Raw genomic sequence first — 19,756 nt, 5'->3', positions numbered from 1 at the left:
CAAAGTCACTGAGGGTGATAGTAATTACATTATAATCTCTTCTCTTTGCTCTATCCCACAGTGCTCAGAATAGCAATACCAATGTTGCCACAAATGACATAATTACTGAAAATAGTTAAAAGTTTTTTTGTTTTGTTTTGGTTGGTTGTTATTTTGCTGCTATACTACTTATAGTCCAGCCATTGTTTTGAAAAGTTACTTGAAATAGTTTCTTTCTCTGTACTTATGCTGCTAACTGGTTATATAATTAGGCTCACTGCATTTTATTTTCTATACTTAGAAATTGCTTTAAAATTTTTATCTTTAAATTATTTTTGCTTTTAATTGCGGTAAAAAAAATATAACAAATTGACCATCTTAACCTTTTTAAAGTGTTAGAGTTCAGACAGTTCAGTAATATCAAGTATATTCACATTGTGGTGCAATGGGAACTTTTTCATCTTGTAGAACTGAAACTCAGAATCCATTAAACAATAACTATCTACCCTCCTCCCCCCCCCCCCCCCACTCCCCACCCCCAATCAGCTCCTGGCAACCACTGTTCTTCTTTCTCTCTCTCTCTGAGTTTAGCTACTCTAGGTACCTCATAAAAGTGAAATCATACAGTATTTGACTTTTTATGACTGGCTTATTATCCTTCATATAATGCCTTCAAGGTTTATGCACGTTGTGTTGTGGCATGTGTCAGAATTTCCTTCCTAATATTCCATTGTATGTATGTACCACATTTTGTTTATCCATTCATCTGTCTGTGGACACTTGGGTGGCTTTCATCAGGAATTGCTCTTTCACTTTAATTTCGTTTTACAGTTACATAAGATATTTATATCTGAAGTCAAATCAGCAAAGAAAATATATTCAAAGAAGCCACTTGTCTATTTCTGTTCATCCCTATTTCTTGAGGGGATTTTTAAAATCATAAATGCTTCATCCTTCCATTTTTTAGCTTAAAAGGGTAAATATATTTTGCTATTTGAAAAAATATATACAAATATGTATGTTTTTATCCTCCGTTTCTTAAAAAAATGGTAGCATACTATAAATACTACTCCCACCTTGTTCTTTATTATCTTATGATTGTGGGTATTCCTCATTCTTTGGTATTACTACATAGTTATTCCATGGTGTGCACTGCAGTATAGTTTATTCTATCAGTTCCCTATTAATGGACATTTGAGTTATTTGCAGTCTTTTGCTGTTAAAACTAGTCCTGCAAAAATGATGTACTACATAAATCTTGCATTTTTGCAGGGATGGCTGGGGAGTCATCAAAGTGGGTTTACAGAGAGACAGTACCTTTTGTTTCTGATATAAGGTGTAATTTTTTTCCATAGTTTATCATTTGTGTTTTTACTTTGCTTAGAGTTTCTTTTGCCATTCAAAAGTTTTTATGTAGTCTAACTTATTATCCATTTCCCTTTCTTGCTTGTGGATTTTTAGGTCACTTTTTTAATGACATTATTCTACTAGAGTTATAGGAATTCACTCATTTTTTTTCTCAAGTAACTATATCCTTTCCTTCTGTCTCTTCCTTTCATAAACTTCCAACCCATTTGAAATTTGTCCGGGTTTGTAGTGCAATGTGTGGTTCTAATTTTCTTTTTCCATTTGGATATCAGCCTCACTAACATAGAACTCTTATCTTTTCTTATTGATTTGGGATGCCCATTTTGTTTTGTTGTTGCTTAATATATTTGCACATGTAACTGGGTGTATTTCTGGATTTTCTATTCTACTTTTGTCTGTATTCATAAGGCCTTACAAACAATGTTTTAATTATATAGGCCTTATATCTAGTAAGGCTAGCTTTCTTCATTATTAGTATTTTTTTCTGGCTGTTTTTTCTTATATTTTTCTTCCAAATAAACTTTATAATCAATTTATCAATCTCTGATGAGAAAAAAAGCCTAATGGTATTTTTATTTGGACTTCATTAAATGTGTAGATTAATTTGAGGGAGAACTGGCATTTTTATGATACTGAGGTTTTTTTAATCCAAGAAGATGGTGTGCTTTTCTATTTGTTTGGTTCTTCTCTGTCCCTCAGGAATATTTTATATGATTTTCCTCGTACTGATTTTGAGTATTTCTTATAAGTTTACACATGCATTTAAAAAATTTTATTCTTTGATATTGCATTTATTATGTTTTCTCTCTAGATTTTTATACTTATAAAGGTTATTGAGTTTGATTTATTTATTTTTAAAGATTTTATTTATTATTTGAGACAGAGGGACGCAGAGAGAGGGGGGAGAGAGTAGGAGAAGCAGACTCCCCACTGAGCTGGGAGCCTGACTTGGGGCTCAATCCCAGCACCCCAAGATCACAACCTGAGCCAAAGGCAGACGCTTAACCATCTGAGCCACTCCGGTGCCCAGATTATTGACTTTTACATATTAATTTTATAACCTGTTACTTTATTAAGTCATCTCATTGTTCTTAGTAATTTTGCCACCCATTAGTCTGGATTTTCTAGATGTATGGTCCTAGGAGATGAAAAATGTTAATTTTCTGAATCTTTCCATAGAATACAGAATTTTTCTTTTCTTTTCTTTTCTTTTTTTCAGAATTTTTCTAAGTTATCAGGCATGGGAAGTCCAAGTGTGTTTCTGGAGGTCATACTTAACCTCTGTATTACTATATTGTAGATGTTCCAGTTTGTCATGTGCCATTATCTGTGTCAGTTGTATCATTTGTTTCTTAACAGGAGTTAGAAAGGCAGAAACATATGTGTAGTGTGCTGCAGCATAAGATGGATGAACTTAAAGAAGGCCTTCGACAGAGAGATGAGCTTATTGAGGTATGTGCATGAACTGTGAAATACTTAATTTTGAACAAAATACACTGAATGTGACAAGGGAGTGTATGTTGGGAGGGAAGGGAGTTAAAATGCCACAGTTTCCTTGTCTCTTCATCTTGGCTGTACCCTAAATTTTCACACACATGAAACATAGAGTCAGGCTTAAAAAATTAATGCTACCAACCTTATAAACATTCCCCCTTGCAATAGCAAAAGCTTTTGTAATTATCTTTTATTCCTAAGCATATTCTTTCCTAAAGCTATCTTAGAAAATGGGCAAAAGGCAAAATTACAAGTACCATTAATCTTTGGAATGTAGTGAATGCTGTCTGCTGGGACAGGATTCTTGGGGAGTGAGACATTTGATCTTGACTGAGGTAGATCTATTTCTGAGGCGGCTAAAGGAAAGGACTACTCAAGATAGACACCTTACATACAAAAAGGTGAAGGTTGGCAGGTTGTGCTGCTGGAGGAACCCCAAGTGCCATGGTGTTGGCAGCATCCCAGGAATGCAAACCAGTAGGGTCCACCAAGAAATCTTTGAAAAGCCTTTATTATCCTTTTGTTCCTGCTACCTTGTGAGCATCTGTTTTTTTTTTTTTTTTTAAATGTGGTTTTTCCTCATGTTTTATAAGTATGCTGGGACAGGATCCTGCCCACTGGCTTGGTGTGGTTATCAAAGGTGTCTTATGTTAACTTAATGTTGATGACATGAGAGTGATTTCAGGAAGGCCAGCTCCTAATGATCCCTGGGAAATGCCTCCTGCACCACACTCCTACTCATCCATATTCCTGCTGCTCAGGACTTGCCCTGCCCCCACATTGTTCTGCTCCCTCTTTCTTTCTTCCTTCAATGGACCTGCCCCACTAATCTCTCACCCTGTAAATGACTTGCAAAAACCTTAATAGAGGAAAACAAATGACTACTTTTCTGTATGTGGATTTGTGTTACTTTTCTTCATTCTTGAGAATGATTGAATGTAGCTGGCTGAAAGCAGGTAGAGTTTGTGAATTCTAAAGGCAGACACATAACCCTTTGAAATCAGATTACATCTGAAGTTAGTTCTCCTAGTTTTTCCATTTTTGGCATGAAGCATATTATTTAAATTTTGTATCCTGCTGGTATTTAAAAATAATGTGTATTCCTCTCTTTTGGCTTTTTGTGTTCTTTTTTGTGTGTCAATATGCCAGCCACTTATTATTTCTTTTTCTAATTAAGATATATACTTTCCCCCACTTTTGATTTCAAACGAATAATAAAACTACTTTGGCAGCTGCTTCTCAAATTCAGTAGCTTAAGTCAGAATTGGGTAAGTTAATTTGATGATTATGCTTAAGAGGAATTGTATAGGGATCCCTGGGTGGCGCAGCGGTTTGGCGCCTGCCTTTGGCCCAGGGCGCGATCCTGGAGACCCAGGATCGAATCCCACATCGGGCTCCCGGTGCATGGAGCCTGCCTCTCCCTCTGCCTATGTCTCTGCCTCTCTCTCTCTCTCTCTCTCTCTCTCTATCATAAATAAATAAAAATTAAAAAAAAAAAAAAAGAGGAATTGTATAATGCTTGATTCCCATAACTTGTCACTGGTTTCTTTAAAAGCCAAGGGTGCTGGATATACAAACTTTAAAGACCTTAGTTTTAGGAGTTTTTATGTTTAGAATTAACATTTCTTAGATGTTAATACCTATGTCTATGTATAACCGAAAACCTTGGATATGACAAAATAATGCCTTTTGGTCTTTCATTTTAAAGTATATAAGAAATGTGTAAGTAGGGAAAATGGGAGATGATCATTTACTAATAATTCTTAAAAGAAAACCTGTTAAACAGTAAAGGGTATAAATTGAGGCTTGTTGCCTAAGGAGAACTGTTATTTTAAGAATTGCTACATGCTAAATTCTAGTTTTTCTAAAAAACTAAACTAAAAATATGACTGTTCATTCGAATTCATGATATTCTTGCTGTTGTAGGTTCTGCTAACAAATTCAAAATGATTAAACTGAGATATGTCTTGTATTTTTAGTTCTGCTTAAAAAAAAGTTTAAAACTACTGCTTGTTCTCTGTGATAAGGATCATGTGTTCCTAAGCAAATCTGAATTTCCTTCTCTAGAAGTTGTTCCATGTTTGGAGAAAAGGCAGTAATCAGAGGAAGAGTACACACATGGAGCTGCATGTACACAGAAACCCTAGCTGGCTTGCTGCCTCAGAGCTGTGTTTGCAGCAGCTCTTCTCACTTCCCCTGGGGCAAGCCAGCGGGAGGCCTGTGGCCAAGACACTGGATGTCATCTTTCCCTTTAGTGAGCAACTCTTGCCTCTCTTGTTCATCACACAGACTTACTTTCTCCCTTTGTTAAATTTCTTTATCAGCTTTATTTTTTATACTGTTTTCCTCCCTCGGACCCCGACCGTTTTTTCTTTCTGCTCTTTTATTCTCTCCCCCTTTCCTCTGCAGGAGAATCAACGAATGCAGCAGAAAATAGACACCATGACAAAAGAGGTGTTTGACCTTCAGGAGACACTTCTTTGGAAAGATAAAAACATTAGGGTATGAAATGAAATTGGGCTTTGGTCTGAAGCCCATTGATAAGGAATAGACCAATATAATTTAACTTAGAGATTCATAAGAATCTGTCCTTTCTGTTATTTTTGAGCATTTTATACACTGAAATGTGAATAAGCAGGAGACAGAAAAAAAACCTCCCAGGGCAAACTCAATATTATGCCTGGAAAGAACTCTTCTTTCTAGTAGACTCTGGGTTTGTGAAACCTACAAACTAGGAAATTTCTAGGGAAGTTTATTTCCCCAGGATTCTTATCCAGAAGCAGCCACAGGCGTTTAATTCAAACTCTGTGGGTAACTTGATATCCTTACATTGCAAGAAGTTTGGATGAGAAGCAAGAGAACAGTGAGTGGGGGGTGGAGGACAAGTAATTACCATCCCATAAATCCTTGGTGAATAAAATGGGAAGAGATTAACATCAATTTAGTTACGGAAGTGAATAGGAATGTAAGATTTGTTGGATTTGCCAAACCATGACGTCATCTCTAATTATAACCCCATGATTCCCCAGAGCAGGGGCCCAGATAAGGAAAGTCTTCAGTGCTTCTTTTGCTAAGCACTTTAGGTAGATTCCAAGTGCACAGGAGGCTGGAAAAATTCCCACCAGTTCATCCTGTGTCACCCTTTGACGCGTACCCCATCTCATGGCTTAATAAGCTCTCTGTTCTGCACTGGTACCACACAGCCATAGCTGCCAGAGGCTTACCTTGTCAGAGAGGGGCTATGGTGGAGGAAGCAGAGAGAGGAAACCCTTGTCCTGAGAACATAGAAAGATTTGTTCTGCTTGAGGTTAGGTGGCATAGGGAAAAGTTGGCAAAGATCCCCCAGAACACCTGTGATAGACATGCCTGGATGTCTCTGGGTCATACCCTTCATTGTGGGGAGGGTTCTTGTATCCAGTTCTTTTCATATCTCCAAGGACCTATCCTCTTACTATTATTATTCTTTAAAGATTTTATTTACTTACTTGAGAGAGCCCGAGTGTGAGCACAGGAGCAGGGGGGAGGGGCAGAGGGAGAGGGCGAGGCAGATTCCCTGCTGAGCAAGGATTCCCAGAGGGGGCCAATCAGTTGATCAATCCCAGGATCCCCAAGATCATGATCTGAACCCAAGGCAGACACTTAACCAACTGAACCACACAGGTGCCTCCCTATCCTCTTATTATTAATAAGTATATGGAAAACAAAATTACATCTTAAGAGCGTTTTTTATTGTTGTTGTTTTTTACTTTTTAAGAGTTTCCACTATTTAAATACAGAGTGTCTAAAAATCCACCCAAAGCCAGAAGAGCCTTCTGGAATAAAAAATAATGACTGTTAAGAGTTGTGAGATTTTGACTATGAACTGCTGATTTTATTTACATTTTTATTTGGGGAATTTAAAGTGAGATGTGAAAAAAATGTATGGCACAAAGCAGGTAATTTGTAAGGGTTCATTAGTGTCTGGTCACTATCTAGAATGGTTTTCGTTTAGGACCTTAACATAATTTTCTTTAGCATGGATCTGTATGTCCATGATTTCTATTTTGTATAATTATCTTAGTATTTAAACTGATTATTTTGGATCAGCCATAGGAAAACCCCAAAACACTCATTCTAATAAAATAGCTGTTCAAAATAAAACAAAAAAGATGTTTTTTTCCTACCAAAAAGATGTGCTCATAGTTAAGAGAAATTATTTGATTTTTAAGTATCTGTGGCATTATTGAATGAATAAGTGGCTATCTTCTTTCTGTATGATATATAATAATGTGATCCTTTGGCTATTTTTAAAAGTTTAACTTAAAAAAAATTTTTTTGAGGTAATTGTAGATTCACATGCAATTGTAAGAAGTAATACAGAGAGGTCCTGTATGCTCTTAACCCAGTTTTCCCGAGATGTAACAGTTTGCAAAAACTGTAATACAGGGATGCCTGGGTGGCTCAGTGGTTAAGCATCTGCCTTCGGTCCAGGGCATGATCCTGGAGACCCGGGATCGAGTCCCACATCGGGCTCCCTGCATGGAGCCTGCTTCTCTCTCTGCCTATGTCTCTGGCTGTCTCTCTCTCTCTCTCTCTGTGTGTGTATCTCTCATGAATAAATAAAATCTTAAAAAAAAAAAAACTGTAATACAGTATCACAGCCAGGATATTGACCTTGCTATAGGCAAAATACAGAACATTTTCACCGCAAAGGATCTCTTCCGTTGCCCTTTTATAGCCTTATCTACTACCTCCCCTACTCCTCCCCAAATCCTGGCAACCACTAATCTTTCTCATTTCTGTAATTTTGCCATTATAAGACTATTATATAAATAGAATCATACAGTATTTAACCCTTTGGGGTTATGTTTTTCACTCAGCATAAATCCCTTGAGATTTATCCAAGTTGCATGTATCGATAGTTGGTTCTTCCTTTGACTTTTTAGGAAACTTTCTAAATTGTGGTAAAATACAAATATAAATAATATAATAATAATAATAATAATGTAAAGTTTACCACTTTAACCATTTTTCAGTGTAGAGTTTGGTGGTATTAAGTACATTCACTCTCTTGTGCTACCATCACCACCATCCACCTCCAGAGCTCTTTCATCTTTCAGAACAAAACAGTGCCCATTAAACAGCTCCCCATTTCCTTCTCCCAGTAGCCCCTGGCAGCCATCATTCTACTTTCTGTCTCTATGGATTTACTATTCTAGGTACCTCATTTAAGTGGAATCCTAGAGTCTTTGTCTTTTTGTGACTGGCTTACTTCACTTAGCATAATGTCCGCAAGGTTTATCTGCCTTGGGACACGTGTCAGAATGTCTTTCCTTTTTAAGGACAAATAATATTTCATTGTCCGTACGTACCATGTTTATCCATTCATCTGTTGGTGGACAGACACTTGGTTTGCTTCCACCTTATGGCTATTGTGGATAATGCTGCTGTGAATATGAGTTTGCAAATACCTCTTTGTGACCCTGCTTTCATTTCTTTGGGTTTATACATAACACGGAGTGGAATTGCTGCATAATATGACAATGATATGTTTAAGTTTTTTGAGGAATAGTCAGACTGTATTCCACAACAACTATACCATATTACATTCTCATCAACGCTGCATAAGGGTTCCATTTTTTTTTTTTTTTTCTGTTTTCTGTTTTTTTCTGGTAGCCATCCTGATGTGGTCTTCCCATGACTTACATAAGACACATTTTCAGTATAGTCAGTGACTTTAACTACCTAATATATCACTTGTCTCTAGCTTCATTTTCAAGATTTAAAGTTAGTAAGTTGGTAAAGGAACATGGCCATTATTCTCATGTTAGAGTTTGGTTTTCTTTGGTTCTCCTTCATCAATCCTTGTAGTCATGCTTGTAGCCCTAAGGCAGTTCCAAGTTCCAAGTGGTGATGTGTTGAATAAGTACATAGAAAGGACTGGATAGCCCAGTATGAGACTCACTCCCATTCTGACTAAAGATATTTCTGGCCCCGTGCAATTACATGGAAAAATAACCTGTTGCCCCCTAAGTTCAGCCTGTTATACATAACTTTCAGGCTTCTTGACACTAGAATTTGAGGTTAGGTCAAGGGTAAAGAATTACTTAGATCCCACAAGCATGTAGTTTTTATCCTAGCGGGGAGGGGGGGGGGTGTTGGTGGAATCTACTGTAAGAGCTATTATTAAATGCAAGCACAGGGTAGTGGTTTTATGGTCAGGTCCTACAGAGGACTTCAGAGCCAATGTGAATACATTTGCTCCAATTATAAGATATTTTGGTAGCCTCCAAACTTTGTGGTGAAAGGGGAGAACTTATGGGATGTAGTTTATTTTCCCGTCCATAATTCTGGGAAGATGAAATCAAAAAGTTCGAAAGTAGAGATAAAATCCATTGCTATAAGATGTAGGAAGGGGGGCAAATGGCACGTTCTGGCATTTGCTAGAATTTCTAGTTTCAAATTGGTCTGTTCCTAAGAGATCTTGTTATTTATTTAGTGGTGTTGTTTATGTAGAGCATGTTGTGGCAATGATCACTGACCGGTTATATGTGGTGATGCATGGCATAACTATGCACGCAGCTACCAATAACCCACAAATATCTAACCCACAGAAGTTAAAGTGTCTGTCAACAGATGGGAAAGTATTGCTTTGTGCTTTTTTGTCCTGATATTAACATTTGTTATTAATGTAATAGAGTGGTAATATTAGCTTGCAGTGTTAGGGTAAATGCCTCATGATGCCAGAAACTCAAATTATTAATATAAAGGCAAGACATGCCATATGGTGTGAATGTAAATTGCTGAAAGGAAATCAGATAGTGGTGTTGCAGTTTGGGTGAGTATGGGTTGGGCTTGCCCTTACAGACTACTTTTCCAGAAACATCTGGGATGACAGTAAGGAAACATAATCGTGGCCTTCTTGGGACTGTGACATAGAAAAGTATGCAAAGGTTTTGGAACCAAACTGAACTGGAACCAAAAAGAAATGGATTCACTTTCTGGCTTTGCCACTTACTGCAACTTTGAGAGGGAAAAATTATATTCATATAAACACCTCTTTGAGCTTCAGTTTTCTGATCTGTGAAATGGAGATAAAACAAGTGCAGGATGTATAAGGGAGAAATTGTAAATTTATTAGGGCAAAATTACGTGTCTTTGTAGCACTGCATACGATATAGTTGGAGCTACATGGATGGTGGTTGCTAGCATCCCTTATTTACTTATTGCCAGTTTGGGTGCACAGTAAGACTGTAATGATTTAATCAGTAATGAAGCAGTTGGCTTGGTTTCTAACCCTGTAAACTGAGAGGAAAGTTACCTGTTGTAGTTTAACTTCTTGGCCTAACGGGGCTGTTGGCAGAAAATATTAAATATATGAACACTTGTGTAGAGAAAGGCTTTTTCAAAATAGTCTGGCTGTCAGGTGTCTGCATAGACTGCTTGCCTGGGGTATGTTTTGAATTCTGGGTTATTTCATTACATAGAACAGATCTGATTTTTCAGTGATGACCAAAGCATGTGCCTACTTCTGCACTGTTGGTCTCAGCTCTGACAGTTGTGATTCAGGCAGTGGCAAGGGAGATCCAAGTAAAAAAAAAGTGGTGGGGAATATAAAAAATAGTGAAAGGGAATAAAGGGGAAAGGAGAAAAAAATGAGTAGGAAATGTCAGAGAGGGAGACAGAACATGAGAGACTCCTAACTCTGGGAAATGAACTAGGGGTGGTGGGCGGGGGGGTGGGGGTGACTGGGTGATGGGTACTGAGGGGGGCACTTGATGGGATGAGCAGTGGGTGTTATTATATAGGTTGGCAAATTGAACACCAATAAAAAATAAATTTATAAGAAAAAAGATAATAGTTATGGAAAATTTAAAAAATAATAACAAAATAAAATAAATATTCCCTCCCCCCCCAAAAAAAAAAGAAAGAAAGAAAAAAGTGGTGGGCTTTCCCTGAGCCTTCCCTGGGACTCTCCCACTGCAGCAGTGCTCGCACTATGTACGTGGGCAGTACTACTGTTGTTCCTTATGTTTTTCCGATGAGAAATCTGAGGCATAGGTTAAGTTAGTACGTGCCAGGACTCAAAAGCCTGATCCCCAAACCCATACTCTCCTGCACTCCATAGGTGGGCTGCATTTATTTTGTCAGTGTTTTAATTTTGTTTTTCCCATTTAGAAGGGTATACCAGAAACCAGATGGTTTTTAATTGTATTTAATTAAATTAACAACAGCAACAAACAGGTCCTTGGGAATCACTTTGGAGATAGCTATTTTGAAGTAAGTGGTTTTTGAGGAATATTTTGCCATACTGCTTGAAGAACAATCACTACAGCCAATATTTAAGTAAGATAGCTTGTGCATACTGGTTATTTTTTTCTTCCAGGGCCATTAAAATTTTTTTAAATTAAAACACTTTTTTTTAAATTAAAACATTTTAAAATTAATTTTGTAATTAAGAATTTTCACTGTCTTCTTGAATGAACAATTTTAGTTAAACATGAAGTGTATTTGTTTGTTTGTTTTGGTCACCATATGAAAATATAGTAAGGAAAACTTTAATATTACTGCTGTCTTCATCTTCCTTTTCCTGTTTTTTTTCATCAACTGGAAAAGAAAGATCAGTTCTCCTGCCTGATGTGATGAGCATGTTTTGGCGAATTGATGCACGATTAACCAGTTTCTGTTAAAAGTCTCCTGTGGAGATGTGTGTCCATATGACCTTGTATTTCCTCCCATATCTAACTGCCAGTTTCTAAGCTTTTATTACTCCCTTGTCTTTTATGCCCTTATCTTTGTTTATTTGAATTAGGTTCTCTCTGCTACCTCTTTCACTTGCTCTTTTTCTGTGCCATTCTTTCCTTTGCTACCCTGTCTAAAACCAGGCCCTAGAGAAACAGAAAGAATACATTGCCTGCCTTAGGAATGAGCGAGATACGCTCAGAGAGGAGCTGGCTGACCTGAAGGAGACAGTGAAGACAGGAGAGGTATGTTAGCTTTAGCCTGGAGTTCAATCCCTCACTGCTTTATTCTTTCTTCCTTTCATCCTGTTATCTTTCCCAGCCCGAAGACAAACCAGCGTTCATTCCTCAATGCAGATTTGGTAGGTTTCGGTCATTTCTTCTACGGAGCTATATTCTATGTCACTAGTTCTAACCGGATGTTACCTGTGGCAAAACTATGGTCACAGAGTTGCCCGACAGAGCATACTGCTTCCACGTGGGCCATGTTTTGTGACGGTGGGTTTTTTCCTTCTCCACAGAAACATGGCTTAGTTATAATCCCTGATGGCACTCCCAATGGTGATGTCAATCATGAACCAGTGGTCGGAGCCATCACTGTGGTGTCTCAGGAGGCTGCTCAGGTCTTGGAGTCCGCAGGAGAAGGTCCACTAGGTAAGATGCTGCCTGCTGCTATGTTGACTTGGATTCACTGTCCTATTAGACTTCTGGCTTACTCATATCCCATCTTGGATAACAAAAATAACACAAGGGCCATCTGAGGTTTATCTAAATTCTTAGCAGGAAGAAATCTGGGCACCTTGTCTTTAGCCATCCTTGATCTTGGGAAACCAGCATCTGGGTCATTGTAAGGGTCCTGGATAGAAGCACTGTTGGTGTATACACATTGCTTTTGTACTTAGATACAAACCTTCCCAGAAGACATGATCCAGCACATGTGTCCCAGGGAACCAGCAGGCTGGTAGGGGACTTCCCAAGTATGTTTTAAGTTTCTTTTTCCTGGAGAATCTGGTTTTATGCTCTGCTACTTATCCCAGGGTTCTGTAGCTCTTGGCCACCGCACTTCTTAAGGCAAGAAACAGATGACCAAGAAGTCAGATCTTAGAGGAGTGTTTCTAGAGCAGAGTTTCTGAACCTCTTAAAATCTAAGCCTCTTAAATTTAAGCTTTTGAGACTTTAATAACACCTCTCCCAGGAAGCCACACAGATGCCTACTCATTGGCTCCACTAAGAATTCTGCTCTAGAGGAAGGAAAATTGCATGGATACTCAACCACCAGCTCACTTTTTTTTTTTAATTTAAAAAAGATATTTTTTCTTTTGTTTTCATTCTGTATGGGTTTCCTAGAGGAGTGGGACTTTTTCAGAGTTAGTAAACACATAGTGGAACACTTTGATACAGCAGAGGATGCAGGCGAGGCAGGGGGAAAAGGCACTGAGTGTGTGGCTGGGGGCAGTCCAGGGCTTCCTCTGCTTATTTGGAAGGTACTGGGGGAACCAGCTCTTATGTTTGGTCGTAACCTTAGTTGGTTGTGGGAGGCGCTGGCTCAGTGTCAGCTGCTGCTTTTACTCATCTATGGTCCCCCTCAGTGTAAGGAGCTTGTTTTAAGGCCTGCTTGGGAGTGAGCCCTAGCAATCCTGCAGCCACACCCCAGATCAGTCCTCTACTGACTGCCTGCCTGTGGCTCACAGTTGGTCTCCACTTCCCCCACTAGCCTGTGTGGGTCTGTGCTCCTTCAGCATTGTGTTCCTATTTTCTCTCTTCCAGCCTCTCCACCTGGGCCCCTTCTTACCCTGCCTGTCTTTTCTCCCAGATTTTGTTTGCTCCTGTGAGGCTTAATTAAGCCTGTGAGAGCACCCCGGTATTTGAGTTGTCTGTCTGCTGGTGAAAGCTTGCACATTTTTTAAACAAGGAAGTGATCTTTGTACTTTGGTTTGTCTTAAATGGAAAATCACTGCCCTTGGGAGCAAATGTTGTATTTAGTGCCTTGATAGCTAACAGTTGTGTACAAATACACAACCACTAAATAACTAACTACATTTCCTTTGCACCATTAACTTAAGCCTTCATTTCTCTTGATATTGAGAGCTATAAGTTGTTTATCAGATAATGTTTGCAGTTTTTTAATTTCAAGAATAATTGTTTCGGCACTGTATCATCACAAATTTAGTTTATTTTCCATTTGTTTTAGATGTCAGGCTACGAAAACTTGCTGGAGAAAAGGAAGAGCTACTATCACAGGTAAAGGCATTCTTCTCACTGGAAGGTCTTGTTGATTTAACGGACTAAATAATGGCAAAATGTTAGCGAATGAAGATGTACACAAGAAAGAAATGTGCTTCTTTCAAACATCAGTACTCAAGATTTGAAGGACAAAAAGATAACTCATATTTGTTGTTTCCTGTTCTTTTAAAAAAATTGATTGTATTTGGAGTTTAAGGAGTTAAATAGTTCTTTGAAGCTTGTTGTGAAGAGGAGAATTCTGTGCCCTGCCTCCTCACCTTCACCCCGACCATTCCTATTGGTTTAGCAAATTTCCATGTGTACCATTCTGGTGTATTTCTATCTCATAGGTTGACGTTGTTTCTTGATGGTTCTTTTTGGGGCACGGTCTGTTGACACCCCTCTGGAAGATGACCATCTAGCCTCTGTCATCCCGTCCTCCTAGTGAAGGCATAGTGTGCATCCGGTCTGTGCATGTTATCAGGACTTGTAAGCGCCACTTGCCATGGAGCCCTGCAACCTTCTCTCTTTACAGCTCCAACTCCCCCAGAGTTAATACTGTGGCTTTTTTTTTTTTTTTTTTTTTGCCTCTGCTTGGTTTCCTGTGTATTTATTACCAGTTTAGCTGCCATGTCTGCAGCAGTAGTTAAATCTTGTCTTAATGTTTTCACATGTGCCAAATATTATCTCAGTTCTGCTTGTTGATTCTTGGAGCGTCAGACCTGGCCCCGTGGGAACATAATGGCCTGCCTGTCCTTGCCACCTGGGATTTCCTCTGCCTGTGGTGCAGGTTGGATTCCCTTTTTGTAATGCCCTATTACTTCCTCCTTTTTTATTCGTTCCTTGATACATCCCCCAGTAACTTCCTGAGAAAAGGGTACATTGGCTATACATTTTTCTTAACTTTGGAGGCCTGAAAATGTCTTCATTTTACCCTATTACTTGATTAACAGTTTGTGTATAGAATTTTTCTTCATTGGAATCATTTTCCTTCATCTTTTTTTTTTTTTTAAAGAAATTGCTTCATTGTCTTCTGGCTTCCACGGAAGCCAGTATGTTGAGGATTTCAAGGGCATTCAGATTTTTCATCTTTTGTATGTGATTCCTTCCTCTCTGTAGCAGCTTATTATCATACTTTCTCCTTAGTGTTTGGAAGTTTCACAGTGATGTGATTTGGAGTTGTCAATTCTAGGAATTCCTATCTTCAATCCTGGGAAAATTTCTTGACTGGTTTTCTCCTCTCATATTCTGTTATCTCTTTTTGAAACTCCTTTTCAGTTGTTTGAATGTTGAATGAGATTCCACCACTTAGCAGGCTCTATTCCAGGCATTTGGCATATTTCTGTGAACAAATCAGTTAAATAATCCCTGCAGTAATAGACCTTACATTTTAGTGGGAGGAGACCAGACAATAAACAATAGATGTAATGAATATGTAAGTTAGATGGTATGCTAGAGGTTTGTGTGAACACACTTAGTCTATGCATTTCTCTAGCCACATTTAGTGGACATAGGTGCAGGTGTGTACACCCAGGAGTGTAACTGGGCAGAGGAGGTGAGGACGTGTGCACAAGAATATTGATAATGATGGCCCCAGAGATTACGTGAGTTAGGAGGCAAATGGGTAATCCAGGAAGATGTCAAGACCCAGGGGAAAGAAGATGGGAAATATCAGTGGGATTGAAGGATTTGGGGATTTGGGGTCCTGAGGGGAGCTGGAAAGACCAGGAATATAAAGGTTAGAGAGAGGATAATGGGACTGACTCATGCAGGGATTGCACTTGCCTAGTGGGAGCTCTAGTGTGTGCCTGGGGAGAGTAGTGAGGGCAAAAGGAGATAGATGGCAAGATCAGATCCTTGGAGAGGACGTGTTCCAGATACTGCCATCAGTCATAGGGAAAGCCTCTACCTAGACGAATCTTGAAAGTACCCAGGCTTTACTTGAGAGGGAGTGTGGGTCAGGAACTGAATGGTGAAGAGGAGTAGGGTGATAGCCGTGATGAGGGGTGGTTGGTATGTGGAATTGGAGGGGAGGAGGTCTGGAAGCAGGAATTTTAGGGAGTACCGAGGGAGAATAAGTTGGGCAACAGCACAGAAAGCAGGTCATGTGTTCCATTCTCAGGCTCAGTGGTAGGAGGGCTGTGGGAGAACTTGCCAGAAGGTCAGCAGGCTGCAGAGGGAACAGGCTTCTCAGGGGAGAGTGGGTTTCTGCTAATGCACTAGGTGAGGGGACCATTCAGAGGCTGAGTTTCAGGCATTGGGCAGGGTTAGGAGAGATGCAGAGGTGGAAGGTGGCTGTGTAGAGAGAGCCCTGCGAGGAGAGTGCAGGAGGATGAGTGCTTTGAGATGGACATAATTATGATGGGGTTAATGAAAAACTAGTCCTGGTTCATGCAGGGCAGATGTTGAAAGGCTAGGGGTATCTGGGGAGCATGGGTTTCCTCCTAGCACAGGGCTTGCCCTTTCCCCCACTGGGGGTGTGGCACACTTGGTCTTAATGTCCAGGCTTCCCCTTGACCAGTGGTGACAGGGTCCCAGCTAGGGAAGCCCCTTTAACCCTGAGTATCACACTGACCCTTGATGACCCTTGATGATGAAAGGCAAAGGAGGCCTGGGGAGGCTCTGTCCCCCTTGGAGTTCTGAGCTGTAGTGCTCCCCAAATCTATGCTGGGAAGACCTGTAGGCATTTAGGAAAACACAGCTCTGATTTCTGAAGGAGGGGGCAGTAGACCTCTGGGACCAATGCTTTGACTTTTTTGTTTCTCTTCTATTTGTCCATCCCTTTATCTCTTTTGCTTTACTTTTGAAAGATTGTTTCAGCTTTAGCTTTGAATACTTCCATTGGGCTTGTGTTTCTGCAGTCATTTCCAGGATGCAGATATTTTCACTTATCTCGGAGGATATTGATAGTTTGTCACTGTTCTTTGCTGTTTCCTTCCATTGGCATAGTTTATTTCCTAACTGATGCTCTCTGATGTATATTTACTTGGCCCTAAGTTTTGTGGGGTGGGGCAGAATTAAAATGCTGATGGGCACCTCTGAGCAGATGTCCCTATCTTTGTAAGGCTGATGTGGCTGGGTGTTTTGTTGGGAAATTTTGACATGAGAATGTTGGTCTTTACTTTAGACTAGATGGATGGTCTGCACGGAGCCATCCCCCCTGTGCTCAGTGCAGGGAGCAGTCTTGCTGGGAGCATTCTGGGAACTGAGGCCAGACTGGGGGCCTCAGCATGCAGTATATGTCTGTTCACCAATCTCCTTGTTCTCTGTGTGGGGGGGGGCTCTTGTGTCCACTGGGCCTTGTCTTTTTTCAACCCAGAGTTCCTTTTCATTTGATTCAGTTTTAGTTTCTTCAGTTTGCAAAATAAATAAACCCCACAGCTTCACTAAGGTATAACTGGTGTAGAATAAGCCACTCATACGTAAAGTGTACAAACAAATGTACCTACTGTATTACTGTCTGAGGGCTGCCATAGCAAATTGCCACAAACTGGGTGGCTTAGAGCAACAGAAATTTTCTGTCTGGACAGTTTTGGAGATTAGCAAATGCCTGCAGTCAGGTGGCAGCAGTGTTCATTCTTTTTTTTTAAGATTTTTAAAATTTACTTATTTGTGAGAGATACAGAGAGAGAGAGAGAGAATGAGGCAGAGACACAGGCAGAGGGAGAAGCAGGCTCCATGCAAGGAGCCCGATGCGGGACTCGATCCCGGGTCTCCAGGACCACACCCTGGGCTGAAGGCTGCGCTAAACCCCTGAGCCACCGGGTAGCCCAGCAGTGTTCATTCTGAGGCTTGTGAAGGGAAATCTGTTCCATACTTCTCTTGCTCCTGGTGGTTTGCTGGTAGTCTTTGGCATTCCTTGACCTGTAGATAGCATTCTGCATGTCTTCACATCATCTTTCCTCTGTACGTGTTTGTCTCTCTTGATATGGCTCTTTTTATAAGGACACCAGTCATGTTGGATTGGGGCCCATCCTGTTCCATCTCAACTAAATGCATTTTCAGTAGCTCTATTTCCAAGTAAGTTCACATCCTGAGGTACTGGGAGTTAGAACTTCAACATATGAATTACGTAAGGATACAACTCAAGCCATAACAATACTAATGAAACCATGACCATAGTCAAAATGGTGAAAGTATTCATAACTCTCCAGTTTTGGTGTCCCTTAGTAAGCCTTCCTTCCTGAGCCTCCTCTCCCCCTCTCCAGGCAGCTGCTGACTGGCTTTCTTCTGTCACTGTGGATTAGTGTTTGTATTTTGTAGTTTTATTTTTTTTTATTTTTTTTTTTTTATATTATTTTGTAGTTTTAAATAATTGGAATTACACAGTATGTCCTCCTCTTTTGTTTGGCATCTTCCGTGTGGCATACTTATCATTGCACATATCAGTAGTATGCTTTTCCCTTTTTTGGTGGGTAGTAATTCTACTGTACAGATGTGCCACAGTTTATGCTCCTGTTGACAGACATTTGGATTATTTCCAGTTTGGAGCTATTATGAATAAGCTACTATGAACATCCTTTATTTTGGATAAAGTAAGGTAGATCAACTGTGTTTGATACATTATTTCTGCATACACAGGGTTTTCTAAATATTTCACCTAATATATGTGTTAATATTTAATACTAATTTAACATTTAATATTTTAATTGACTTCAAGTTTTGGTATTCATTTCCTAAATATTTAACCTAGAATATTTACCCTAATTCTAAGAGAAAACCATCTAACTGCACATGGAATTTTATTAAAAAGTGAATTTAATAAGAGCAGTGAAAAACGCTGAACAGACCTGCTGTTCCACCAGCCTACATAAAACAGGGCGGCTTTGATGGGGACACGTGGTCCTGGAGCTCGCTTCTTCTGACGTCACTCAGTTTGTGGCTAGCGCACCTGGCCTTGGCCCCATGGTGGGCGCTCCAGTTTTGGGTGGCCGAGGACCAGCCCTGTGGATTTCGTGACAGACCTCTCTTTCTGTTTCAGATCCGGAGGCTGAAGCTGCAGCTCGAGGAAGAGCGGCAGAAGTGCTCCCGGAGCGAGAACGCAGCTGCGGACCTGGCGGGGCTGCACAACGGCTCGGACCTGCAGTTCATCGAGATGCAGAGTAGGTGCCCGGTGGGCAGTGCCGCCCGGGAGGGAGGCTTTGTTCCAGGGACGCAACGGCTTGGGGGTTGCCAGGGTCGGGATGCCTGTTTCTCGAGGGGAGCAGTTACGAAGACTGCTTAGTCCTCAGCGGCCCAGAATGGATTCCTGATAGGTGGTGCGGCCAGGCTGAGGCTTCTAGGAGCCTCTGTGCTTCAGGGGCTGGATTAAGAACCTGGATTAGTCCTCTTCCCCCTCCTTGCCATGATTTCTAGAGATGTTTTGGAATCCGCGTCCTCCTGGCACTGTCCTCTTCCACAGCTGGGTCACCTTTGAGCTCCCATACGGTCCCCTTCCTAGTGACATTTTTCTTGCAAAAACTCTCTTGGATAGTGGAGGGGTATGTTTGGAACTCACACGAATGTTGAATTGTTTCAGAAGTTTGCCAGAAGTTTTTCTTATTAACCATTAATCTTTATAGATGTAATTTAAAACCAGGCCACAAAGTAAGCCTATTCAGTTTACCTCATACAGTCCTTCTCCCTTTCTTTTGACCCCATGTTGTTTTAAAATGCCTGCTGCGTTCACAGTAATCTCCATGGTGGGGGGGGGAGGGGAAGGTCAGCAGCCATTCATATATAATTAGATAATGTGTCATTCATGGAAAGGGGAGACTTTTTTTTCAATTTAAATTGTGGCTTTTCTGATAACTTATTTTTAAATATTGGTTATTCCATGGCCTTTTCATCTAAATAATTTGCATTAGGCTAAACAGAAAAGGCTTCTTGGTTTAAGGCTTATTAATACTCTTAATACTGGCTTTTGAGGTTAGTGTCATGTCCTTTATTAGGTATCAGTTGAGACCCTCATGATACTTCCTGTTGAGTATTTT

The 19,756-nt window shown here is 40.0% G+C and overlaps 1 protein-coding gene across 27 annotated transcripts in view; it reads left to right on the top strand.

Moving 5' to 3' along the window:
- The window catches only part of LRRFIP2 (LRR binding FLII interacting protein 2), a 108,325-nt gene that overhangs the window by 85,034 nt on the left and 3,535 nt on the right, over window positions 1–19,756 (top strand). For 17 of the 27 annotated variants that reach the window (XM_038570377.1, XM_038570396.1, XM_038570395.1 and 14 more), the window contains 6 exons: window positions 2,707–2,799; window positions 5,251–5,343; window positions 11,706–11,807; window positions 12,083–12,215; window positions 13,753–13,802; window positions 18,766–18,886. In XM_038570377.1, coding sequence (XP_038426305.1) covers window positions 2,707–2,799; window positions 5,251–5,343; window positions 11,706–11,807; window positions 12,083–12,215; window positions 13,753–13,802; window positions 18,766–18,886 — 592 coding nt within the window. The remainder of the gene's footprint in view (window positions 1–2,706; window positions 2,800–5,250; window positions 5,344–11,705; window positions 11,808–12,082; window positions 12,216–13,752; window positions 13,803–18,765; window positions 18,887–19,756) is intronic. The other 10 variants (XM_038570398.1, XM_038570397.1, XM_038570392.1 and 7 more) reach the window with 2 other exon arrangements.

The sequence above is a fragment of the Canis lupus genome, chromosome 23 (assembly GCF_011100685.1).
Source record: "Canis lupus familiaris isolate Mischka breed German Shepherd chromosome 23, alternate assembly UU_Cfam_GSD_1.0, whole genome shotgun sequence".
NCBI lineage: Eukaryota > Metazoa > Chordata > Mammalia > Carnivora > Canidae > Canis > Canis lupus.
This window is presented reverse-complemented; position numbering and strand designations above follow the sequence as displayed.